Here is a 24,910-nt window from a genome sequence, read left to right on the forward strand (position 1 = left end):
GCATTTGAATGCTTGTTCCCTAGTTGGTGGACGTTTTGGAAGGATTGGGAGCTATAGCCTTGTTGGAAGAGGTGTGTCACTAGGAAAGACTTTGCGGTTTCAAAAGACTAGTGCCATTTTCAGTGTGCTCTCTGCTTTCTATTTGTGCATCATGATGTGAGCTTTCAGCTACCACTCTAGCGCCAGGCCTGCCTGTGTACTGCCATACTTCCTTTTTTTCATTTACATTATTTTATTCGGAAATGTTTATAACAGTACATTGATACTAAACCTTCAGAGACAATGGCTGTCATCAGTTTAGGCATCATCGGTTTATTATAAAAGGGAGGCACAGGAATTATTTACATGATGAATAGTTCAGAATAGTTTGGTCAGGGGTTCTTGGCAGAATGGGCAGCTTTATGTGATACCATTTCAACAGTGATTTCAGTCCATATATTTTCCAAGAATGTCAGCATCTCTAAATAAGAAATAATCCTTGTCGTCTAGAACTACTTTGGTGCCTCCATTTTCTGGGAGAAGAACTTTGTCTCCAACTTTCACACTGACTGGCTGAATGTCTCCACCCTTTCCTTTGGTGCCTGATCCCACAGCCACTAATGTTGCTTGCAATACTTTTCCTTGAGACTTTTCTGGAAGCATAATGCCACCTTTGGTCACAGTTTCGGCGGCATTCCTTTCAACCAATACTGTATCAAAGAGCGGTAGAAACTTTTGAAAGCTTGTCCAGCCTTGACTCGCATCGCTGCAGCTCGGATTGCACTCGGGCCGCCACTGCAAGGAGAGTGCTGAGATCCTGCTTCCTTTTTTTTTTTTTAAAGTTTTTTTTTAATTTAAATTCTTTCATTACTACTCATATTTACATATCAATCACCCCATTCTCTCACCCTCCCATCCTCCCATGTTACCCATCCAACACCCCCAATCCACCCCCCCATTCCTCCCCAGGGGTAGTGAGGACCTCCACCAAGGTCCTTCAAAGTCTGCTTATCATTTGGGGGAGGGCCTAGGCACTCCTTGCTGTATCTGGACTGCAATAGTATCCCTCCATAGGGAATGGGCTCCCAAAGTCCATTTGTGCTCTAGGGATAAAGACTGACTCTGCTGTTAAAGGTCCCATAGACTATCTTGGCCTCCTAGCTGACACCCACATTCAGAGGGCTTGGTTTGGTCGAATGCTGCTTCCCCAGGTTTATGACCAGAGTCTCCATTCTATCAGTAGGTCAGGTTCACTGTTTCTGCAGGTCTCTCCAGCCCTGTCTTTGCTCCTTTGCTCAACCGTCCTCCCGCTCCACAAATGAATTCCAGTAGTATGGTTCAGTGCTTAGCTGTGGGTGTCTGTTTCTGCTTCGAACAGCAACTGGATGAAGGCTTTTCTTCCTCTCCCTGCCCCCGGGCTCCAATTTGGTCAGGGGTTCTTGTCCCCATCCCCTTCTTTGAGGGACTATGGAATCTTCTATTGGGGTCCTCCTTGTTTCCTCGATCCTCTGGTAGTGTGGATTGTAGACTAGTGATCCTTGGCTCTATGTCTAAAAATCAAAAACGAGTGAGTACATACCTATCTTTCTGTGATTGGGTTACCTCACTGAGGATGGTTTCTTCTAGTTCCATCCATTTGCCTGGGAATTTCAAGATTCCATTGTTTTTTGTTTCTTTGTTTGTTTTCTTTTGGCTGAGTAGTACTCCATTGTATAAATATACCACATTTTCTCTACCCATTCTTCAGTTGAGGGGCATCTAGGTTGCTTCTAGGTTCCAGATATTACAAATAATGCTGCTATGAACATAGTTGAACAGATATCCTTATTGTATGAGTGTGCATTCTTTGGGTATATGCCCAAGAGAGGGATTGCTAGATCTTGAGGTAGACCGATTCCCATTTTCCTAAGAAACCATAATACTGCTTTCCAAAGTAGTGGTAAAAGTTTCCACTCCCACCAGCAATGGAGGAGAGTTCCTCTTTCTCCACATCCTTTCCAGCATAGATTGTCATTGATGTTATTCATTTTAGCCATTCTGACAGGAGTAAGATGGTACCTCAGAGTTTTTTTGAGTTGCGTTTCTCTGATGGCTAAAGATGTTGAGCACTTTCTCAAGTGTCTTTCACCCATTCCTCTGTTGAGCATTCACTGTTTAGTTCTGCACTCCATCTTTTAATTTCATTGTTTGGTGTTTTGGTAGCAAAACACTGCCATACTTCCTAACCATGATAGTCATGAACTCTAATGTTCTTCCTTTATAAGTTGCCTTGGTCATGGTATTTTGTCAAGAATATAGAAACATAACTAAGGCAGCAAGTAACCATGTCGGTCTGCAAGGTCAAAAAAATAACTGGGGGTCTGTGAAGTGACTCACCAGTTAACTTTTCAAGGATCAAGCTTTGCATTCTCAGATGCTGCTCCAGTGCCCTGAAATTCTCCCTCACTCTTCCTAGTATTACTTGCCTTGGACATGTGGTTTTAGAACAGAAGTAGAAAATGTTATAATACAGGTCTTGATATACATATTTCATTTGTGGATAAGCACTTCTTATGTACTCATTCTCTGTACTTGGAGACGATCTGAGTTCCTGCATGGAACTCAGTTCCATCATGCACTTCACAAAAAGTTCTCTAATAATACTTGAAAACTGTACTAAAGTGGGTGTAGAGATAGAAACTTAGACGACAATTTGAAAATGTATACATTTAGAAAATTATTAGTAGTTTAGCTTACTTTGTGGTCTATGAGCTCCCCAGCCAGAGGTTCCTGTCCTTATTTACACTATTAGGCTTATGATTTCTCCTATGGAGTGAGCCATAACTTCACTCAGAAAGCTGAAGATTACATTTAGAATGTTTATGCTGCTATTGCATCCTTGAGCATATCTTGTTTCATTGGCCATTACTATAGCTTACACAGCTCACAGATGGGTCAAAATATTGATAGCCTCCTCCCTCCCCACAGACTAAATAGCACTTTACGGTGTTATGATAGTTTTCCAGCATAGAGGAAGCTTCCTTGTCAGTATCAATTTGATTTCTCCATGACATATGACTACTGTGTGTGATATCTTTATCAATAGGGTTTTAGCATCAAGTTATGGTGGGAAACCTAGAGCACTGACAATCAATAATCTCTGTTGTTTGGAAAGTTGCCAAGACATCCCTGACCAATAACTTAAGGGCAGATTTCCCTCACCAGGCATTGGAACTTTTATTTGGAATGTTTCTGGGATGAGCATAATTGCCTGTGTCGAGTAACTCTAATTGAACTCTAGTATGTGAATATTTAGGAAGATAGCTCTCATCATTATTGATGTTCTGTAGCAGAGAATATTGAAGAAATAAAAGGACAAGTTAAACTTTTCAAAGATGCATGGGATGTTTTGTATTTACAAAACAAATAATACAAACCCAAATATAAAGGCACTGTATTTAGGATGAAGATGTATTTTACCTACCAACTAGGCCAACAGAAGAACATGGACTTAGAGTGGTGAACAGAACCTGTTGTAAACAATAGAATAAGCATACTAACCAGATCCTACAGCTCAAATCCCTTGAACTGTTTCATTCAAAGTACTGAGGAGACTGTCTAAAAATGGGACAAAACAGTATGAGCTTATAGGTAACCATTATCACTGCATCCTGTAGAAATAGGACTTCATGTTTAAGACATTCTGTATTTTTATTCAGTTTACATGTGCATAAAGAAACAAGAATTACATGGAGTGTGCCCTTTGTATTATACACTGACATTGTCATTATCTGGCTACTTACTTTACTCTTAAGATAATCAAGTATTATTTAGTGTGTTTCATGGGGAGTTTAGGAACATATTTGCATTTAGGCAAACTTTTCTGTTAGATACTGAACAATAGATATCTCAGACTTTGTGAGCCCGGGGCTCCCTATTCAAGCTATTTACCTCTTTGTAGCATATGAGGACAAAACAGCCACAGTTAGTATATAAGTCAAGGAGGTTTTTTGTTTCAATAAGACTTTACGGGGCAGAGAAGGAAAGAATGAATGAAGGAAAGAAAGGAAGAAAGGAAGGAAGAAAGGAGGCAAGCCAGTGAATGGCTGATTTGAGAAGGTAAGCAGGAGATTGATTGGTTTTGATTTCAGGGACATAGTCTACCAACCTTTGTCTCAGATTTGAACTAGTTTTCCCTATGGCTGTCACTTCCAATGTTTAGAAAGCTACTTGATAGACACTTCAAAATTGTTCATTCCCTAATGGCTGATAGAACGGGGAAATCAACACTATGAAGAAAGTCCCTAAGCAATTAATATCTTGGATTCAGATTTTGATTCCCCTATACATAAGCTCTATTATAAAGTTGCTTTTACTCTTCATCAAATTATTTACTATATTATCATCAGATACTTTTCTCTTTTTCCCCTTTCAAGTTTTTTTTTTTTTTATTAGAAACAAGCTTCTTTTACATGTCAGTCCCAGTTCCCTCTCCCTCCTCTCCTCCCCTGCCCCCCCACCTCATCCCAACTCCTTTCAGCTCCCCAGGGAGGGTGAAGCCTTCCATGGGAATCTTCAAAGTCTGTCATATCATTTGGAGCAGGGCCTAGATCCTGACCTGTGTGTCTAGGTTGAGAGAGTATCCCTCCATGTGGTGAAGGCTCCCAAAGTCCATTTTTGTACTAGGGATAAATACTGATCCACTACCAGAGGCCCAATAGAGTGTTCAGACCTCCAAACTGACATCCTCATTCAGGGGGTCTAGAACAGTCCTATGCTGGTTTCCCAGCTATCAGTCTGGGGTCCATGAGCAACACTGTTCAGGTCAGCTTTTTCTGTGGGTTTCACCAGCCTGATCTTGACTGCTTTGCTCATCACTCCTCCCTCTCTGCAACTGGATTCCAGAGTTCAGATCAGTGTTTAGCTATTGGTGTCTGCTTCTGTTTCCATCAGCTATGGATGGAGGTTCTAGGATGGTGTATAAAGTAGTCATCAATCTCATTATCAGAGAAGGGCATCTAAGATAGCCTCTCAACCACTGCTTAGCTTGTTAGTTGGGGTCAAACTTGTAGATCTCTGGATATTTCCCTAGTGCTTGAATTCTCTTTGAACCTATAATGATTCCCTCTATTGTGGTATCTTTTTTTGCTCTCCTCAATTCTTTCCCTGACTAAATCTTCCTGCTCTCTTATGTCCTCCTCTCCCCTCTATTCTCCCCCTCTTTTTCTTCTAGTTCCCTCTCCCTTTCCAATGCTCCCAATTAGCTCAGGAGATCTTGTCCCTTTCACCTTCTCCGAAGGAACATGCATGTCATTCTTAGGGTCCTCCTTGTTTCCTAGCTTCTCTATTGGTGTGGATTGTAGGCTGGTACTCCTTTGCTCTATACCTAATATCCATATATGAGTGAGTACATACCATGTTTGTCTTTTTGTTACTGGGTTACCTCACTCGGGATGGTTTCTTCTAGTTCCACCCATTTCAAGATTCCATTGTTTTTTCCTGCTGAGTAGTACTCCATTGTGTAAATGTACCACATTTTCTCCATCCATTCTTCAGTTGAGGGGCATCTAGATTGCTTCCAGGTTCTGGCTATTACAAATAATGCTGCTATGAACATATTTGAACACATGTCCTTGTATGAATGTGCATCTTTTGGGTATATGCCCTAGAGTGGAATTGTTGGATCTTGTGGTAGACTGATTCCCATTTTCCTGAGGTACCACCATACTGATTTCCAAAGTGGCTGCATGAGTTGGCAATCCCACCAGCAGTGGAGGAATGTTCCTCTTTCTCCACATCCTCTCCAGCATAAGCTATCATTGGTGTTTTTTATTTTAGCCATGCTGACAGGAGTAAGATGAAATCTCAGAGTTGTTTTGATTTGCATTTCCCTGATGGTCAAGGATGTTGAGCACTTTCTTAAGTGTCTTTCAGCCATTTTAGATTCCTCCATTGAGAATTCTCTAGTTGTGGACCCCACTTTTTAATTGGATTAGTTGGTTTTTTGGTGACTAGCTTCTTGAGTTTTTTGTATATTTTGGAAATCAGCCCTCTGTCAGATGTGAGATTGGAGAATATCTTTTCCATTCGGTGGGCTGCTGTTTTGTTTTGTTGACTGTGTCCTTTGATTTACAAAAGCTTCTCTGTTTCAGGAGGTCCCATTTATTAATTGTCAGTCTCAGTGTGTGTGCTACTAGTATGATGTTCTTGTTTGTATGACAAAGAAACAGACAAAAGCAAATTAAGGAAGGGTAAGTTTTTTTTTTTTTTCTTATGCTACAAGGAGTTATAGCCCATTTTGGTGAGGAGCATGGAGGCAGCTTGTCACATTGTACAAACAATCAGGAAGCAGACAGCAATTAATTCTGATGCTCAGCTTACAGACTTCTTTTTTGCCTTTTATGTAGTCTAGGATCCCCAGTCCATAGGAGGGTGATGCTTATATTCAGAGTTAATCTCACCTCCTCACTTCAGCTTCTCTGAAACACCCTGATAGGTATGCCTAGAGGTGTGTCTCCAAGGTAATTCTAAGATTTATTTATGTTTTATAGGTGATGGTGTTTTGGTTGTTTTGGCTGTCTACTGTGTTTGTGTATGGTACACAGGATGGTCATAAGAGGTTATTAGATTCCCCAGAATTGGAGTTACACACAGTTGTAAGCCATTGTATAGGTGCTAGAAATCAAACCTGGGTTTTCTGTAACTAAGCCATCCCTCCTAACCCCTCCCAGATGATTCTAAAGCCCATCAAATATACAATAAATAATGGTCATCACAATTGACTCCTAGGGGTAGGTGAAGACTCAGTAACAAAGTGTGCAGAGTGCTCTCTGCCTCATGTGTAAGAAGTACATAATTAAGACTTTGTTGGTAGAAAGACACTAAAGTGATCTCAGCAGTGTACATAGACTTATCAGAGAGCATCTTGACTTTAGAAAGTTGGTATCTAGTATAATCAAACCTGTTTCTACATTTTCTTTTCCCAATTCTGATGAAAGCCAAAAGTTTTACTTTCAAACTTTTGTTAAAGACTGTCCAAATTCTTGAACTTTGAAACCTTCTTTAAAGGACAAATTAAGAGCTTCCAGCAAGTCAGAAATTGATTGGATTTGGGTACAGGCTTAATGGTTATCCCATTATGAGCTAGAATAACAAGTTTCAAGCTTGAAGAAAGCTAAATGAGCACTCGAAATGTATGGAGAAACACATCTTCCAAGATAATCTTTTGTGGAATCAGCAACTTTTCCCTGATAGATTTTTCCTGAAGCCAATATGTGAACCAAACATAAACTAGTCATCCTTACAGGGTATATCATTAATAGAAGCATTGTAGACTTGTTTTGGTTTCAATATGAACTTCTGGAGCAGTCCAAACAATACCAAGTTGTCCCAGTCATCAGCATGTCATTGGATTCACCAAATAATTAGTTATTTGGGGGGATGTTCTGGAGTATTAAATACTTTGCAGTTCTAAGGAGGCCAAGCTGAAAGAAAAATAGAGAAAATCTAATTACAAATAGGGCACATTCAGTCTCTTATTCTTTCCTGACCATGGGCATCAGTCAGAAAACATTTGCATCAGAGAAATATTTATTTATTTATTTATTTATTTATTTCATTATCATTGGTTGATCAAGGCAAAAATAAGTTTAGCAAATGAGAGATGTCAGTTGCTTAAGGGGGAACTTAAAAATAGAACTCAGGTGTTATAACAACTTGTTAAAAAGATTATATATATATATATATAATATATAAAAGATTATATATAAAAGATTATATTTATATATGTATTATATATATATAATATGTATTTCTGATATTTCTGGATTTGAGGTCATTTGGACTCTCAACTATGCTGTGGAATAATCCTTCCGTGTACTGTGACTATATGTGTTGTGACTTGTTTAATACACAAACTGACTGGCAATAGCTGAACAGGAAAAAGGTAGGTGGGAAAGCCAAACTGGAAATGATGGGATGAAGAAGGATGGAGTCAATAGAGTCACCAGTCAGATGGAGAATGATTCAGACACACAAAATGGGATAGAGGTAAAGTCCATGAGCCTTTGGGCAGCACATAGATTAATAGAAATGGGTTAATTTATAAGACCTAGTTAGTAATAAGCCTGAGCTATTGGCCAAGCATTTATAATTGTTATTAAGCCTCTGAGTGATTATTTGGGAACTGCAGAGTAAAACTCTGCCTACACAACTGCACTGCATTAAGCATTTCAAGTATGTATTAATGGTTATAAAATTGGCACAAAAGCCATAGATGCAGTAAGATTTGATTGACACCAAATTTAAAAAGTGTTTCCATTAATTTCCAGAATTAAAGGGGAGAGATTCTAGTGGGCAAAAATGGATGCATTTGTGTATTTATATTTGTATGCATTTGTGTATGTATGGCTGTGTGGTGTGTTTTGTGTGTATGTGATGTGTGTTTGTTTGTTCCATTTCTTTGGAAGAAATGTGTATGTTCACCAGGAAATTTATGAGAAGATATTGGCTCACATACTTATGATATCTGAGATAATGCACAAATTTCAGCCTACAAGATGTAAATCAAGATAGGCCCTCCTTATTACACTTGAGAGGCTTGAAAGACCAAATACAATGCTGTGGATTCCATGCTGGACCTGAAAGTCAGAATGCAATGGTGTAGATTCCAGGCTGTGTGGGAAAAGCAAGTGAGTAGGAGTGCAAGACCAGAAACAGACCAATTCCTAGTTCAATTTGATAATGAGAGGTGAATCTTGTCCTTTGCCTTCTCACAGTATTACATATCTTACAAATGGAATGATGCACACTCATTCTAAGGAGGGGCCTGTGTTCTTTGCCGTCTGAGAGTCAAGTGCAAACCTCTTTCTGAAGCACCCTGAAGGCACATGCAGAAATAATGACTAGCCAGTTATCTGGGCACTCCAGGGTCCAGTTGGGTTAATGTGTAAAATGTGCTGCCACAGAAACAAAATAAAAAGTTTAGTTTCATAATGATTTATTTGAAATGATTGATACCGAGATCCACAAACTTCAAATACTGTGATACATAAATTCTGGGTTTTTTAAAGTTTTTTTCTAGTTCATGCTTTTGTGTGTGTGTGTGTGTGTGTGTGTGTGTGTGAGAGAGAGAGAGAGAGAGAGAGAGAGAGAGAGAGAGAAGAGAGGAGGAGGGAGGAGGGAGAGGAGAGAGAGAGAGAGAGAGAGAGAGAGAGAGAGAGAGAGAGAGAGAGATTGTATACACAGAGGCCCAAGGAAGATGCTGAGTGTCTTCCTCTATCACTCTCCACCCTTTTATTTTGAGGCAGGATCTCTTCCTGTACCTGGAGCTCCCCAGTTTTTGTTATGAGGTGAGGCTGGCAACCAACAAGTGTCAGTGAACCTCCTTTCTCCACTAATCACAGCTTGCGTGTTACAGGTGTACACAAGAGAGAACCTGACTATACTATTATGTGGATGCTGGGATCTGAGCTTAGGTATTCATAGTTGTACATTAAGATCTACTAACTACTGAGTTACATCTCCAGCCCTAAATTTTTCTTTGACCTTACAAAACAGACAAGGTTATCTGCAGTCTTTTATATTGCCATAACAAAATGCCACCCAAAAAGGCAATACATAAATGTAAGTGTCTAACTTGAAGCTCATAGTTCCAGAGCGTTAGAGTCTATGACCATCATGGCAAGGAGTATGAAGTAGGCAGAGAGCCATACCACTAGAACAGTAGCTGAGAGCTCATATCCTGATGTACAAATTGGAAACAGAGGACACACTGGGAATGGCATGAGTCTTTTGAAACCTCAAAGTCCAACCTCAGTGACACACCTCCTCCTAAACCTTTCCAAACAGTTTCCCCAATTGGGAACAAAGTTTTCAAATACATGAGTAGCAGTCTCTTACATTTAAAAAAATACATCTGATTGTGAATATTATTTTATATTAAACTTTATGTTTACTTTCAACTTGTTTTTAGTTACCCGCTTTAGGCTTAACCTTGACAGCATATACAGAATACTATATAATGAGAAATATAAATTGGTCTTTCCCTCCAAGCTTGTCCCTGTAAATAAACTACAATTTTACTTATTATGTACAAACATAGTTCTGAACACATTAAAGAATTTTACCATTTATTAGGTAATTGGCCATTAACTTGCATGTTTTAATTATCTTTAGCAGTTTTTAATGAGTTAGTAACTTATATATGATAGGGTTTTATAAATTTATCCCTGTTAAGTTTGAGCCTTAAAATTTATCATTAATATAGTCCACAGAGAGACTAGGAGCCTCATCTTTTGATTTTTTTCTTCAGTTATTTTGCTCTGAAATCCAAAGGGGAAAATGTAAATTGTTTTCCTTATCCATAAAAAATTGTAAATGATCAAACATAACACAACATCCTCATTCTCACAAGCTATGCATGTTCAACTCAAAATGTTCACATGGTATGACATTCAACTATCAAAGAGGAAGCAGCTCAAAAGCCATTGCACAGCTAATTAGCCAAGTGGGAGGAGCCATCCAGACTCTGCCCTCGTGAACTCTTTCATGACAGTGAGACAGATCTTTAGAGATGATGTGCCATGTACAGAAGTGCTGATCCAAATCAGGAGAGGCATGGGACACACTGTGTTGATGATCTGAGGCACATCACTGTCTGGCTTGGACTTTCTACTGAGGACCTTGTCTCTTGCTGCAGCAATGAATTTAAGGAGGCTGTGCTTTAGCTGATGTTTCAAGTTTCCCCCAAAAGCAGTAGTCTTCATCAAACAGCTTTGGCAACAGCTACTCTCTGTTGAGCCTGCTCCTCTGTTGACCTCCAGGAACCTTTACTTTTGTGATTGTTTACATGCTTTGCTGTGCAGACAGGCTTCCACCCAGTCAAACTTTGGTAGCCAACATCCATTGAGAATCCTAAACATAGACTTCAAAGTACTTTAATATTCATCATCAGAATAGCAGCATGAGTTACTGTTCTGTCAAACTCAGCACATTTTATAGTCTTAAGAACTATCTCACATTTGCTGAGCATTTTCTGTTTTTCTGAAGGAATCCCACTGGTTGTAAGCATCAGCAGCCCATTTTTGAACTCTCCAGCACTTATGAGCACACATGGGCTGGTTTGTTTGTTCTTCTCTGGTGACAGCAATAGTCATCTTATAGTTTCATTGCCTGTACAATCCATGGGCCACACAGCAAAGATCTTTTTTAAATTAAATTTATTCATTTATTTTACAATCTGATCATAGTTTTCCCTCACTCCTCTACTTCCACTCCCTCCCCTCACCTCCTTTCTGCCCCCCACTCCCAATCCACTTCTCCTCAGTTTCTGTTCAGAAAGGGCTCACATGGGGGCCAACAAAGCATGACATATCAAGGCAGAACTAAGCTCCGGCCCTCAGATTAAGGCTTGATAAGGTAACCAAGTATGAGGTTCACAAACCCAAAGTCTGTGAAAACATCGTGGACAGGCCACACTCCCACTGCTAGGAGTCCCAGAAGTATGCCAAGCTACACAACTGTCTTACATACGTACAAGGCCTAGATCAGTTCCATACAGGCTTCTTAGCTGTTGATTCAGTGGCTGAGCTCCTATGGGCCCAGGTTAGTTGTCTCTGTGGATTCCCTTGTTATGACCTTGACCCTGCTGGATTATACAATTCTTCTTCCATTTCTTCAACAGGAGGCCTAGAGTTCAGCCCAGTGCTTCACTGCAGATCTTTGCATCTGTTTCCATCAGTTACTAGATAAAGCCTCTCTGATGATATTTAGGATGACACCAATGTGATTACAGGAGATAAGCCAGTTCTGGCTACCTATCCACTATTGCTAGGAGTCTGAGCTGGGGACATCCCTTATGGTTGCATGAGAGTTCTCTTACACCACTTTTCTAACTGACCCCAAAATTTCCCCCCATCATGACATCTTTTTCATTGCCATTCCACTCTATTCAGCCCCTGACCCAACCCCTCACATTCCTATCCCTGTCAGCCTTCAGTGTACTCAGAAGATTTTCCCTATTTCCCCTCCCCAGGAAAATCCATGTGTCCTTCTTTGGGCCCTCCTTCTTACCTAGTCTTTCTGGGGCTGTGGATTGTAGCATGATTATCCTTAACAGTTAATATCCACTTACAAGTGAGTAAATACCATGTTTGTCTCTCTGGATCTGGGTTACCTCACTTAGAATGATTTTTTTTCTAGTTCCATCCATTTGCCTTCAAATTTCCTGATGTCATTATTTTAACAGTCGAGTAATGCACCACTTTGTAAATGTACCACATTTTCTTTATTCATTATTCAGTTGAGGGGCATCTACGTTGTTTCCAGGTACTGGATGTTATGAATAGTTCTGCTATTAGCATAGTCGAGCAAGTGTCCTTGTGGTATGATTGAGCATCCTTTGGTTATATTCCAAGAATTGGAATAGCTGGGTTCTGAGGTAGATTGATTCCCAGTTTTCTGAGACACTGCCATATTGATTTCCAAAGTGGCTGTACAAAGTTTGCACTCTCAAGTTTGAAGTGAAGGAGTATTCCCCTTTTTCCACATCCTCTACAACATAGGCTTTTGATCTTAGCCATTCTGACAGGTGTAAGATGGTATCTCAGAGTCTTTATGATTTGCATTTCCCTGGTAGCTAAGGATGAACAATTCTTTAAGAGTTTTTGGACATTTGAGATTCTTCTGTTGAGAATTCACTGTTTAGGTCAGTACCCCATTTTTAATTGAGTTATTTTGTGTTTTGATGTCTAGTTTCTTGAGTCATTTATATATTTTGGAGATCATCCTCTGTCAAATGCAGGGTTGGTGAAGATCTTTTCCCATTCTGTAGGCTTCCATTTTGTCTTATTGACAGTGTCCTTTGCCTTACAGAAGCTTTTTAGCTTCATGAGGTCCCATTTATTAATTTTCAATCTCAGTATCTGTGCTGCTGGTGTTTTATTCAGGAAGTTGTCTGCTGTGCCAATGTGTTCAAGGCCATTTCTTGCTTTCTCTTCTATAGATTCAGTAGAACTGTATTTATTTTAAGGTCTTTGATCCACTTGGACTTTAGCTTTGTGCAGGGCAACAGATACGGATCTATTTGTATTCTTCTCCATGCCAACATCCAGTTTTGCAGGCAACATTTGCTAAACATGCTCTTTTTTTTTCCATTGTATAATTTTGGTTTCTTTGTCAAAATTTAGGTGTTCAGAGGTGTGTGGGTTTATATTAGGGTCTTTGATTTGGTTCTATTGATCCACCTATCTGTTTTAATGCCAGTACCAAGGTCTTTTTACTACCATAGCACTACAATAGAGCTTGAAACCAAGGATGGAGATATCTCTGGAAGCTACTTTATTATACAGGATTGTTTTAGCTACCCTGTTTTTTTTTTCCTTATGAAGTTGAGGAGTGTTCTTTCAAGGTCTGTAAAGAATTGTGTTGGAATTTTGATGGAGATTGCATTGAATGTATAGATTGCTTTTGGTAAGATTGCCATTTTTACTAGGCTAATCTTACCTAAGAGCGCTGGAGATCTTTCCATCTTCTGATATCTTCTCTAATTTCTTTCTTTAAAGACTTAAAGTTCTTATCATATTGGTTTTTTACTTGCTTGGTTAGAGTTACCCCAAGATATCTTATATTATTTGTGGCTATTGCAAAGGGTCACAGCAAGTAAGAATTCCTGGAGACACTGTAGGACAGTAACACTTTCACTATATCCACCTGCCCCTTCTTGGCCCCATTATAGAGTGGTGATTCTAATAGCCAGTGGTGTTCAACAAAGCATTATGCTGGAGCAGAAATTCTACTACCTTCATGTCATATGACTGCAGGCTTCATTCAATGGTGTCCATCCGGCATGGTCTTTAACATTTGGGTCATTTCCATTGTGCAAGAGGTATTCAACAGAAGGTATATCACCCTTAATAGAAGCAATATGAAGCAAAGTCTTTCCGCTGTGATTTCTTTTTCCCAGATCTAATTCTGGGTGACAGCTTCACCATGGAGAGGCTTGACATCATTTGTCTGTGAGTTGAATTATTCAGCAGAGGTAGGGAGGTGTGTCTGGTGATAGGCTAAGGGAGTCAGTCATCTGATACATTACAGGTTCTTCTGAGTGTAATATCAACTAGAAATTAGCCTGAATGCGGTGAAGAACCGTTAGCTAGCAGTATGTTTTTTCACAAGCATTTTTGGCTTAATGAAATCTAGATCAGTTCTTGGAATGTCGTCCTACTGAATGCAGATCTTTTATGCAGACCTTCTTCTCCAGAGTAGCTTTGTTCTTCAGTGTCAGGAGACACTATATGTTCTGCCAATGGAAAGAGTTAAACAGTCAAGCTTCCAGAACAGTCAGATTCTGCATTAGTCACTTGCTAATAAGTCTGTGTCACCATTTACCTGTGAACCATCACACTAATTGTTGGATATGGAAGAAGACAAGTCTCTCCTTCAGCTCCTCTTTGGAATCATGTCTACCATCTTCTGTTTCTGAACTCCATTTCTGAGTGATCTCTGCTGAATAGTTCTTTTGCTATTTTTTTTTTTTGCAGATATTCTAGAAGCTGTTTCAGACCTCCTAGAAACAACTTCATGGAGACTTGTGGAAAGAAATTCATACATTGATGCCTTCTGGCCTTTGTCATCCTTTGCCTTTTGAGGCTGGTTTTGTACTGACGTTACAAAATATCTGACATCCTTGCTCAGAGAACCAAACCATATTTGTGTTGGATTCTTCTTCCTTTCTGCATTACCAAATAAACTTGTCCTAAATGGGTCTTCTTTTGGATCTGAAAGTTTACCACCTGAGTTTTGGCACAAAATGCAAGCAAGGGCATAGTGAACCACCAAATTGAACAAATTCATGGGTAGAAAGAAATATGGCAAAAGCAGAAGCAGATTTTGTAGGACAGTCAACAGGGTGGGGGGGTCTTTGAACTGTTATAGGCTGTTGGATTGACCAGGAACTAGACCCTTGCCCCAGGTAGTTGGTCTTCAGGTCAGATTAAGGGGGATTCATGGTAAAGAGAAGTCCACCTTTTGGCCTCTGTTTACTCATTAACAATTCTTCCTTTATTCTGGCCAAACTCCATCTGTTTAGGACATTGTCACCAACATTATCATTTTGGAGAGCTGCTTTAGACTAAACATGAACCTATGGTCTCCATTCTCATTCAAGCCACTACGTTTACCTTTTAACAACCAGTCAGAGAGACAGGGTATCAAGCACACGAGAGATGGCATCTGCATTTTATCTTGACTTTCTAATTTAGCAGGAAAATGTTAAAAGGGTGACTCTTTGACCCCTATCAAACTTCCTTAATTATAATACCTGTGGTGATATGTTGATAATGATCTAATAAAGCTTGCCTGAAGATCAGAAAAGGAAGATCTCAGGAGACTGTTTCAAGCAAACACTATATCTGACTCCAAGAACTATAAACTTTGAAAATTAACAGTGTTCTGGTGCTTTTATAAAGGCAGAGGGAGGGATTTTAGACTAGAATTTATTTTTTAAAAGTATTTATAATTATTTTTCTTATTATTTCATTTTTTGTTTATTTGTTGTTATAGTTTTGTATTCTTTCCTTTAAATTTTTAAAACTTTATTATGAGTACTGTTTTCTGTCTGCATGTATGTCTGCATGCCAGAAGAGGGCACAAGATCTCATTACATATGGTTGTGAGCCACCATGTGGTTGCTGGGAATTGAATTCAGGACCTCTGGAAGAGCAGCCAGTGCTCTTAACCTCAGAGCTGTCTCTCCACACACACACCCCTTGTTTAAGACAGACTCTCACACATCACCAGCTGCAGTTCACCTTGAACTGCTGATCCTACTGATATTAACTCCCAAATACAAGGATTACAGGCATGACATCATGAAGACTTTTATTATATTAAAATATGACATACATAATTCTCAAAAGCTAAATACAAACTTAAAATTATGAACTAATTGTGCAACATGGCATATCCTTTCTCATTGGCTCTGTGTATGTTATATTTAACTTGAATTTTTAACAATAATTGAATGTTTTTCTACCTTAAAATGAAAAAAAATGATAAAAATATATAAAAACAAAAAATACTAGAAAACAAGAATCAAAAACTTTGGTGCATCAGAGAAGAAATACAAATGAAGTGAACCTTATTTTCCTGAACGTATAGTACATAAGCATTGTCAAGTCCTTGGTGTACAAGAAAGTGATGACACAGAGCAGAGATGTTTTCTTGAATTAAGGAACTAGAGGTTAAGAAAGCTATATGTACAGATTTCCTGAGTTGAAACATTCACTCCTGGAGGGGGCTTATTAAGACTCAGAAAGTGAATGAAAATTAAAGTAAACAAATTCACAAATCTCAGGAAGTTCCTGAAATTTACAGAGTAAGGATAAGACTGGGAAATAATTCAGGTCAGGAAACTAAGAGTTACCTCCCATGAGTGTCTTGTCTTTAAGCTATAAATTTGTTCTCAAGTTTTTGTGACATCAGCTCTGTCAAGTGTTCTGTCTCTGGATCCCTAAGGGAAGTAAGCTATGTGATAGGACTCCCTGGCCTTCCCTGGTCCTATTCAATTGAGGACATATAAACCATCCTCTCGAGCTGCACAATTCATGACTGGGTCTCAGGTGTTCATGTCATTCATACTAGTGAAGGCAGGTGGAGTGGCAAAGCTTCTGTTGAACTTGAGTCAGAAGATGATGTAATTATGGCCCTGAGAAAAGTCAGAGACAGCATGGAACACTGGTATGTTGGAATGTTCAAGACACAGAGAACAGAGACAGATTGGGTGTTGAATCATAATGTTCCAACTGTGGCAACAGTGTCAGCAATTTTATGAGATTTTGAGCATTGTCATTTGATTGCACAAAAGGAAGAAATTATTCACTTTTTGGGGGGGTTGAAAATGGTAAATTGGATCACATTATATATGGACCTGGGAGGAAAGATTACAGTGGAGGTTTTCATGACAATTTTGTCACCAGAGTTAGCTGGAAATCAAAATCCTTAATGATGCACAAGGAAGGAATAGGACACAGGTGTATTGAAGAATTCAAATGTAGTCAGGAGGAAGTTAATTAGTTATACCTCTGAAGTTGATGTTTGTGTAGATACCAGGGCCCTGTGACTCCTTTGGAAGATCCCAGAGGTACATTGGCATTATGAAGCAGGAAAACATTTTCTGGTCCCTATAGTGCAAACTGTGGATGCTAAGAGCAATACAGTGGCCTTAGAAATGGCTATCAATCCAGGTAGCAGGAACACAGAGCTTACGACAGGTTTGGGGGTTTGAAACTTGAAAGTCCACCCCTAGTGATACATTTCCTCCAACAAGACCACACCTCCTAATCCCTCTCAAGTAGTATCACTCCCTGAGGGTCAACCATTCAAATATATGAGCCAATGTTGGTCATTCTTATTCAAACGACCACACTAATATACTCAAGAAAATTCCATTGAGACTGAAACCAGGCTTCAAAACACAACAATGAATGTAAAACAATGTTAAAGGTAATGAAAACATACAAAAATATTTTCTCATTTTTAATCTTCTTTAAATTGAGTTGTCCTTAATACACTAAACATAATAATAAAAATTTCAAGAAACTCAAAAGTGAAATATATGATTTCATTATCAAAGACAGAGGGGGAAATGGAAGAATGTTATTGATATGGTCATCATACATCATGAGATCTAACAGTGTTTTCAGGTGGACTAAAGATAGTTGGTGGTATATTAAAATTCCATATCATCTTATAGCAACAATTAAAAGAAAATTAGATATAACTTATAAGTCAATGAAGGACATAAACTGAATATCAAAATACAATGAAAGACAAGAAAACTAGAAAAATGAATGAAAAATAGATAAAAGAAATGTGAAACCTATGGGAAGGTGTTGGTTTTCAGTGACTTCAGATCAGAAGTAAACACAGTCCCGTGTGCTTCAAACCAAAGGCAGTGATGACCAGAGTGCTAGAGACAACACTAAACTCAGCACTGTTCATGGGATATGCACTTAAAGTGTGGAACATCCATATTTTGAAAGTCAGTGAATTGAAAATATTGTACAATTTATTGTCTACAATGAAATATCAGTTGTAGGCTAGGGGAAAAGATTAATGGCGGAGTCCTTGCCTACCATGGTAAAGCTCTATGTTGTATTCTCAGCCACATTAAAAATAAGTAAATAAGATAAAAATAGCAAAAGGCTGCTATTGATTGCCAGCAAAGAAAAATTGGGTTGAAAGTGTCAGAAGTGACAGTATGAGGGTTCCATACTATCACTCATGGTAGCCTGAGGAGATCCTTAATGGTTCAGGGACCTTGACTTGAGTAAAACTAGATCCTTGAATTTTATGCAAAACATAACTTCAGGATGAGTTAGTATACAGCCAAGTTATAGTTTATTATTATAAAAAATATTTTAGAGTCTACATTAAGATTCCATAGGAAGATGGCAAGAACACTCAGGGCATGGATGTATGAATGTATATATTTCATAGAAGGGGCTTCATTATCTTTATAACAGTCATCTTTAGGATTTGGGAAGGTTTTGTTGCTACAATCATCAAAGGGTAGCTAAGAAGATTTAATGAGATCTCAGATTTGGAGAGGCACTTGATAGGATTACAATAAATAAAGTTAATTGTGGATGCAGGAATATAGGATATCTTCAATGTAAATAAATTTAATAGTTTTGTTTAGGATTTGTAATGATAAGTCTTTATTCCATATGCCAGAGCCCTGCCACCACATGGGCACCCAGAATAATACACAGATTCTTATATTAGTTTACAATGTTGCTGGCCAATTGACTAGGATTTCCTATATTCTAGATCAGTCTTAATTATCATAAGTCTATATATTTTACAAGACTTATGGAGGACACCTTCCACTGGCGTCCTCTTCCTGGGATCACATGGAGGCTCCAGAGCAGAGAGCCAAAAGAAGAAGAAGAGCAAGAGAGCGACTTCCTGTTTGTCCCTGCTTATATATGAGTCTGCCTGCTATGTCACTTCCTGCCTGTATCACAAGACTTCTTTTTACTACATTTCCCAGAATTATCCTCAACTCTTAGTCCTACCTATCTTACTTCCTCATTGGCCAGCAGTACTTTATTTATCAATCAATAAGAGAGTAATGAGAACTTCCACAAACTCACATACATTTGGGTCTCAGCACTGTTCATTGCTAATGTCACTAATTGTTCTAGAATTCTTGATTCAAGCAGATCTAGGGTGAGGGTTGTTTTCCTGCCTGTGTCTTCCTCATTTTCCATTTCTAGCCTGCCACAAAGGATCTTTACCACCTTTTAAACATTGATAATAGAGTCACCAACTTTTTTATTAGTTCTTGAGAATTTCATGTGTTTTGATTATATTCATCCCTCTCAATCCCCCATTTCTTCCCAGATCTACCCCCCCATTCTCTACCCACCCAATTTTGTGTTCTTTTCTTTTTAAAAATACATCAAGTCAAATTTGTGCCACTTAAATATCCTTGGATGGGTAGGCTTCCACTGGAACATGGTCAAATAACCAGTATTAAACTGAGTTGAAATGACTTATTGTTAGACCCATAGATTAGAGTGTCTCTTAACTCACTTCAGAGAAGCTTCTATTTATAGTGATGGTGATTAACATATGGCACCACAACTGGCCATAACTTAACTGATGGGGGATATCCTTCTGTACATCCGTTCCACTTATTAGTTGATGAATAAAACTCTGGCCAGTGAGGCAGGAAGATAGGCAGGACTAGGAGAAAAAGGAGAATTCTGGGAAAGGCAGGCAGAAGAACCCACCAGAAATCAGAAGCCATGTAGACCACAAAGGAATTACAAGTCTGGGCATTCTCAGGTAAGCCAAGACCACATGGAAATACACATATTAATAGAAATGGGTTAATAATTTAGACAGAGCTAGACAATAGCCCCAGCCACCAGCCAACAATTTTATAATTAATATAGTGTCTCTGTGTGTTCATTTGGGGCTGAGAAGGGTGGAGGGACAAGGATCATTCAGCAACACTTAACAGATTTTAAAGTAATTGAACCTATACAGTATTTGTTAACTGGTCATAGTGTAAATAATTAAAATTTCATACAGGGACAGATTTAGATAACTATTTTAAAGTCTCAAAATACATAAAAATCATGTAACATAGGAAAATTAAATCAAAGAAGAATAAAAAGGAAGAAAATAAATGTTTTGCAATGAGTGATAATGGCAATACAGCATTGTAGAACTCTGTATGGTATAATACTGCTGGAACAGTTCTGCGATGAAAACTATAGTTTCAGATTCTTGTATTAGGAAAAAGGAAGCTCTAGAAATGGATACCTATCACTTTAACAAGCTAGAAAAGTTACAATAGTGCTAACGGCCCTTTAAGGGAAAGCCCAGTTGCCTCTTAGCCTAAATGATGTTATCTATCTCCAGGTAGAAATATGCCATTTTCTCCTCCCTTAAGAGTTAACAGAGTTGAGTTGCCAATCCAGGGTCCTCCCCTCACGAATGTTGTTTACCTGAAGAAGTGCTAAAGAAATAGAGATAATTAGTCCCTTGATAGGAAAATGTACTCTTCCTTCCCTGATTTCCCATCCCATTTAGCCCAGTTACTAAGAGTCATCATGAGGTTCTGCTGGGTCTGAGTCCTGACTCAAAATTGCATAATTTTTCTTTTTCTTTTCCCCTTTTCTTCCAGATGTTGGCAAGAACTTACATATGCTTTCTCTGTGTCTCTGGGATTCCTTACTCTTTTTTTTTCTTTTTTTTTTCCTTTTTATTTACTAGAAAGAAAATTATTTTACATGTCAATCCCAGGTCCCTCTCCCTCCTCCTCTCCCCTCCCCCCCAACTAACACCCTACCCATCCCATACCCTTTCTGCTCCCCAGGGGGGGTGAGGCCTTCCATAGGGGGTCTTCAAAGTCTGTCATATTCTTTGGGATAGGGCCTAGGCCAATCCCCTTGTGTCTAGGCTCAGGGAGTATCCCTCCATGTGGGATGGGCTCCTAAATTCCATTCCTGTGGTAGTGATAAGTACTGATCCACTACAAGAGGCCCCATAGATTTCCAAGGTCTCCTCACTGGCACCCACATTCAGGGGTTCTGGATGAGTCCCATGCTGGTTTCCCAGCTATCAGTCTAGGGACCAAGAGTTTTCCCTTGTTCACGTCAGCTGTTTCTGTGGGTTTTACCAGCCTGGTATGGACCCCTTTGCTCATCAGTCCTCCTTCTCTGCATCTGGATTTCAGTTCAGTTCGAGGTTTAGCTGTGGGTGTCTGCTTCTACTTCCACCAGCTGCTGGATGAAGGCTATACGATGGCATATGAATTAGTCATCAACCTCATTATCAGGAGAGGGCATTTAAAGTAGCTTCTCCTCTGTTGCCAAAAATGAATCAAGAACAGATAAGCAACTTAAACACACCTATAACCTCTAAGGAAATAGAAGCAGTCATCAAAAGTCCCCCAACCAAAAAAACCCCAGGGCCAGATGGCTTCAGTGCAGAATTCTACCAGAAATTCAAACAAGAGTTAATACCAATACTCCTTAAATTGTTCCACACAATAGAAGCAGAAGGTTCATTGCCAAACTCTTTTTACAAGGCTACAATTACCTTGGGATTCCTTACTCTTCTCTATAAGATTTTGTTTCTCCCATATGACTGGCTACTGTATGACTGACCTCCCTGCTGGCTTTCTCCCTCTTAAGGTTCCACCCATGAATGAAAGACTCATTTATTGTCTAAGATACTCCATGATTCCCATATTAGAAGAAGAAAAAATAAGTATTCACTGGAAAGAGGGAGTTAGTAACTATTAGTATAAATCAATAAAATTGGGAGCTATTTAATAATAGAAAAGTTCAAATTAAAGGATATTAAAGTCCAATCAATAATATGAATAAAATTTGTAAACTTAAAATTGGTTCATGAAATAATCATTGAATTAAAGAAGTCAATAACTAAATGAATCATTAAAATAAACAAAGAGAAAGGTTATTCCAGATAAAATATAGAAAAACAGAAAACGCTATAAATGCTTAAAGAAGGAAAAGGGAACACTGTGATCCTAAAAGGTAAACATCTTAATAGGTTGGATTTAATGAAAAACTTTTAATGGTGCCAAATACCAAACTAATCAATAGCACTTGATTGTATATAAACAATTTCCTTAACTTCATTAAATAATATTAAAAGTTAAAAAAACTAATAAAAGCATCCATTTGGAGTTTGTAAGGAAATACAAACTTTCTACTGGCCTCATCTGTACACTAGCCTCAGCTTAGACTGCAACAACTGGCTCAAAGATATTTAAAACTGAAGATGAGTATTAGAAACACTCCTGTATACCAGTGGAATACTCCCTGTGGGAGGCTCCCAAGGAAAATCATCTGATAAATAAAGGAATTTCACAAGAACTCTCCTGTCCTGAGGCTAAAAGAGAAATCCAATACTTTTGACTATGTTACAATAAACTATTAAATTTCCTATTTTTGTGCTTTTTATCTATATTCTTTCCATTTCATCAGCAATATTTTCTACTAACCTATCTTCTGATTGTCTAGTTCTTTTTTCTTCAATTTGCTACTAAAACGTGTCAAATATTTTTGAACATATTACAAAATTTTCTTCCAAGTTCATACCTATTAACTCCAAAAATAGAATACCTATATGTCTGCTTCTAATACAGGTATATAAACATTACCCAAGAAAGGGTCTAACTGTAGCAACAGTGAAGTATTAGTCAGATTGGAACAAGCATGGCTAGGGGAACTGACAATTACTTATCATAAGGAATCATTTTAAGAAAAAACAAACAAACAAAAACATCCTGACATCGTGTGTGTGTGTGTGTGTGTGTGTGTGTGTGTGTGTGTGTGTGTGTGTGTGTGTGTGTATCTTTTAGATTTTGTAGAATTATATATATTTTCCATGACTCAGGGTGGAACCCAGGACCTCACTCATGCTAGGCAAAATCTCTACCACTGTTAAATACTGTATATTCACTACAACTAACTTATCCTTGATTTGTTATAAAAATATTAGAAAATTGTCATGTGACAGACACTGTACTAGGAAATCTAGCAATGGAAACCTAAGATACAGCCTCTACCCATATAGAATTTTTAGTCTTCTGGTAACTTATTTAATTTCCATGGTCCTTTGGGCTTTCTAGCTTGCTTACCAGCTTTTATGTGGGGAAAGTGCTGTACACTCTGCCTTTGTATCCTCAAATACTGTAGTTCTTTTCGAATACTGTAGTTTTAAATTCTGGAGCCACAGTGAATTTCCTCTGTGCTTGGAGTCATTTTAACCTAGTCTCTGCTCTCAGATTAAATTATCTGCTTTTCTAATGGTAGTAGTACAATGTGCCTTGCATTATTAATGAAATAACCCATCTGACTAGACTCCAAACTCTATAAGTAAAAGGATCTTGTCTTACTAACCCTTTTATAGACTCCAGTACTTAGAAAAGTGTCTGTCACGGTAAACAGTGTTTAGTACTTAAATGACTACACAATTGTGTCATTGTAGTGTTGGCAAAATTATTCTCTGTTTTAATATTTTTAACCAAATACTTTCCCAGACTATTGACTTCTAATAGTCAGCTGAAGCTTTCCACATCTAATTCTAGCTCATGGCATCTACAGTAATCTTTGCTCACAAACTTTATAATCAAATTTATTAAACACCACATATGTCACACAGTGGTGGTGCACACGTTTAATCCAAGCACTCAAGAGGCAGAGGCAAGTGGATCTTTGTGAGTCGAAGACAGCCTGGTCTACAGGAAAGCCAGGCCTACACAGAGAAACCATGTCTCAAAAAATAAACAAAATGACCACATATTTAATAAAAGTAATTAGGTTTGTAGGGAGAGTGTAATGCATGTTCACATATGAAAACATGACTAGAAAGTTTGGGATTTAAATACTACAGCTTAGGTTTCTTTTGTTGAATCAATATTCAGAGTTATATTCAGAAACACAGACAATAGTTTCCAGAAATCCAACTTCCATAAAAACCAGGTATTGTAGTCTAGAAAATAAAATCAACACTTCTACAGAGAACAGCCACAACACCAAATATGTGTCCTTTCTGACAAATGAGTTCCGTTGTTCAGGACTCAGAAGCAGACAGCTGTCACAGCGCCACTGTGGAGTCCTCTAAATTGGAGCAGATGGTACTACTTATTTGACCATCAGATGCTATTCTTAAGTATCACTTGGCCAACTGCTTAGTGGAGGTATGAAAATAGAAGATTTATTCAGGGCCTGAGGATTCAAGCACAAATGTTTGTCGACATGGAATTTAAACTGATATGGAAAAATTACAATCAACCAATTGCCAGAGCAGATTCCATAAAGGGTGTAGTGTAAAGCCCCATGCTGCAGATGAAGGAATAGCTGGAAAACATTTCTGTGGCCAGCTGGGCTATAATCTCTTCCATGCAAGATTCCCCTGAGATATGCAGTAGCCACAGGCATATGCACACATGCACACACCCAGCAAATACATTCCTATCCTACAAGTAGAGTTCCTAATTAGTCTGAAATTTAAATAGAAGACCACTTAGGAAACAGCTGGGTCAACTGTGGCTGGTCTCTGGAAATATTCACAGCATGTGCTAGTGGCCCACATCAGAATTAAGAGCTTTCCCTGGCTCATCTTCAAGATAGCAGCTGCAGTTCTGTGTGGCTTTTACCAATGCACAACTACCTGGTCCTCCTGCACAGTTACATGGAATACACTGGCCAGATCACAGGCATGACTCATTATAATTAAATCTAATTCATTAACCCTCTGCTCACCACTGCCTATAATGCAATAAGTACTCTCATAATAATGATATATTATTAATTACATATAGAGTTTAAAGGCAGCTCATACTGCTTATTCAATAGAATGCTAGGCTATTGCAAGCTCTTTGTATAAAAGGAACAAATTT

General features: G+C 38.6%; 1 protein-coding gene and 1 pseudogene across 1 annotated transcript; both read right to left on the reverse strand.

The window, feature by feature from the left end:
• Positions 1 to 235: 235 nt before the first annotated feature.
• On the reverse strand, positions 236 to 903 carry LOC113832935 (10 kDa heat shock protein, mitochondrial-like). Its single transcript, XM_035451348.1, has 2 exons — positions 888 to 903; positions 236 to 803 (listed from the first exon to the last, which is right to left on the reverse strand). The coding sequence occupies exons 1-2, from the start codon at positions 901 to 903 to the stop codon at positions 427 to 429; spliced, it is 393 nt and encodes a 130-aa protein (XP_035307239.1). The 3' UTR covers positions 236 to 426.
• Positions 904 to 10,419: 9,516 nt separating this feature from the next.
• LOC100768058 lies at positions 10,420 to 14,811 on the reverse strand (annotated as a pseudogene).
• Positions 14,812 to 24,910: the final 10,099 nt, after the last annotated feature.

This window comes from Cricetulus griseus (assembly GCF_003668045.3).
Source record: "Cricetulus griseus strain 17A/GY chromosome 1 unlocalized genomic scaffold, alternate assembly CriGri-PICRH-1.0 chr1_0, whole genome shotgun sequence".
Taxonomy (NCBI): domain Eukaryota; kingdom Metazoa; phylum Chordata; class Mammalia; order Rodentia; family Cricetidae; genus Cricetulus; species Cricetulus griseus.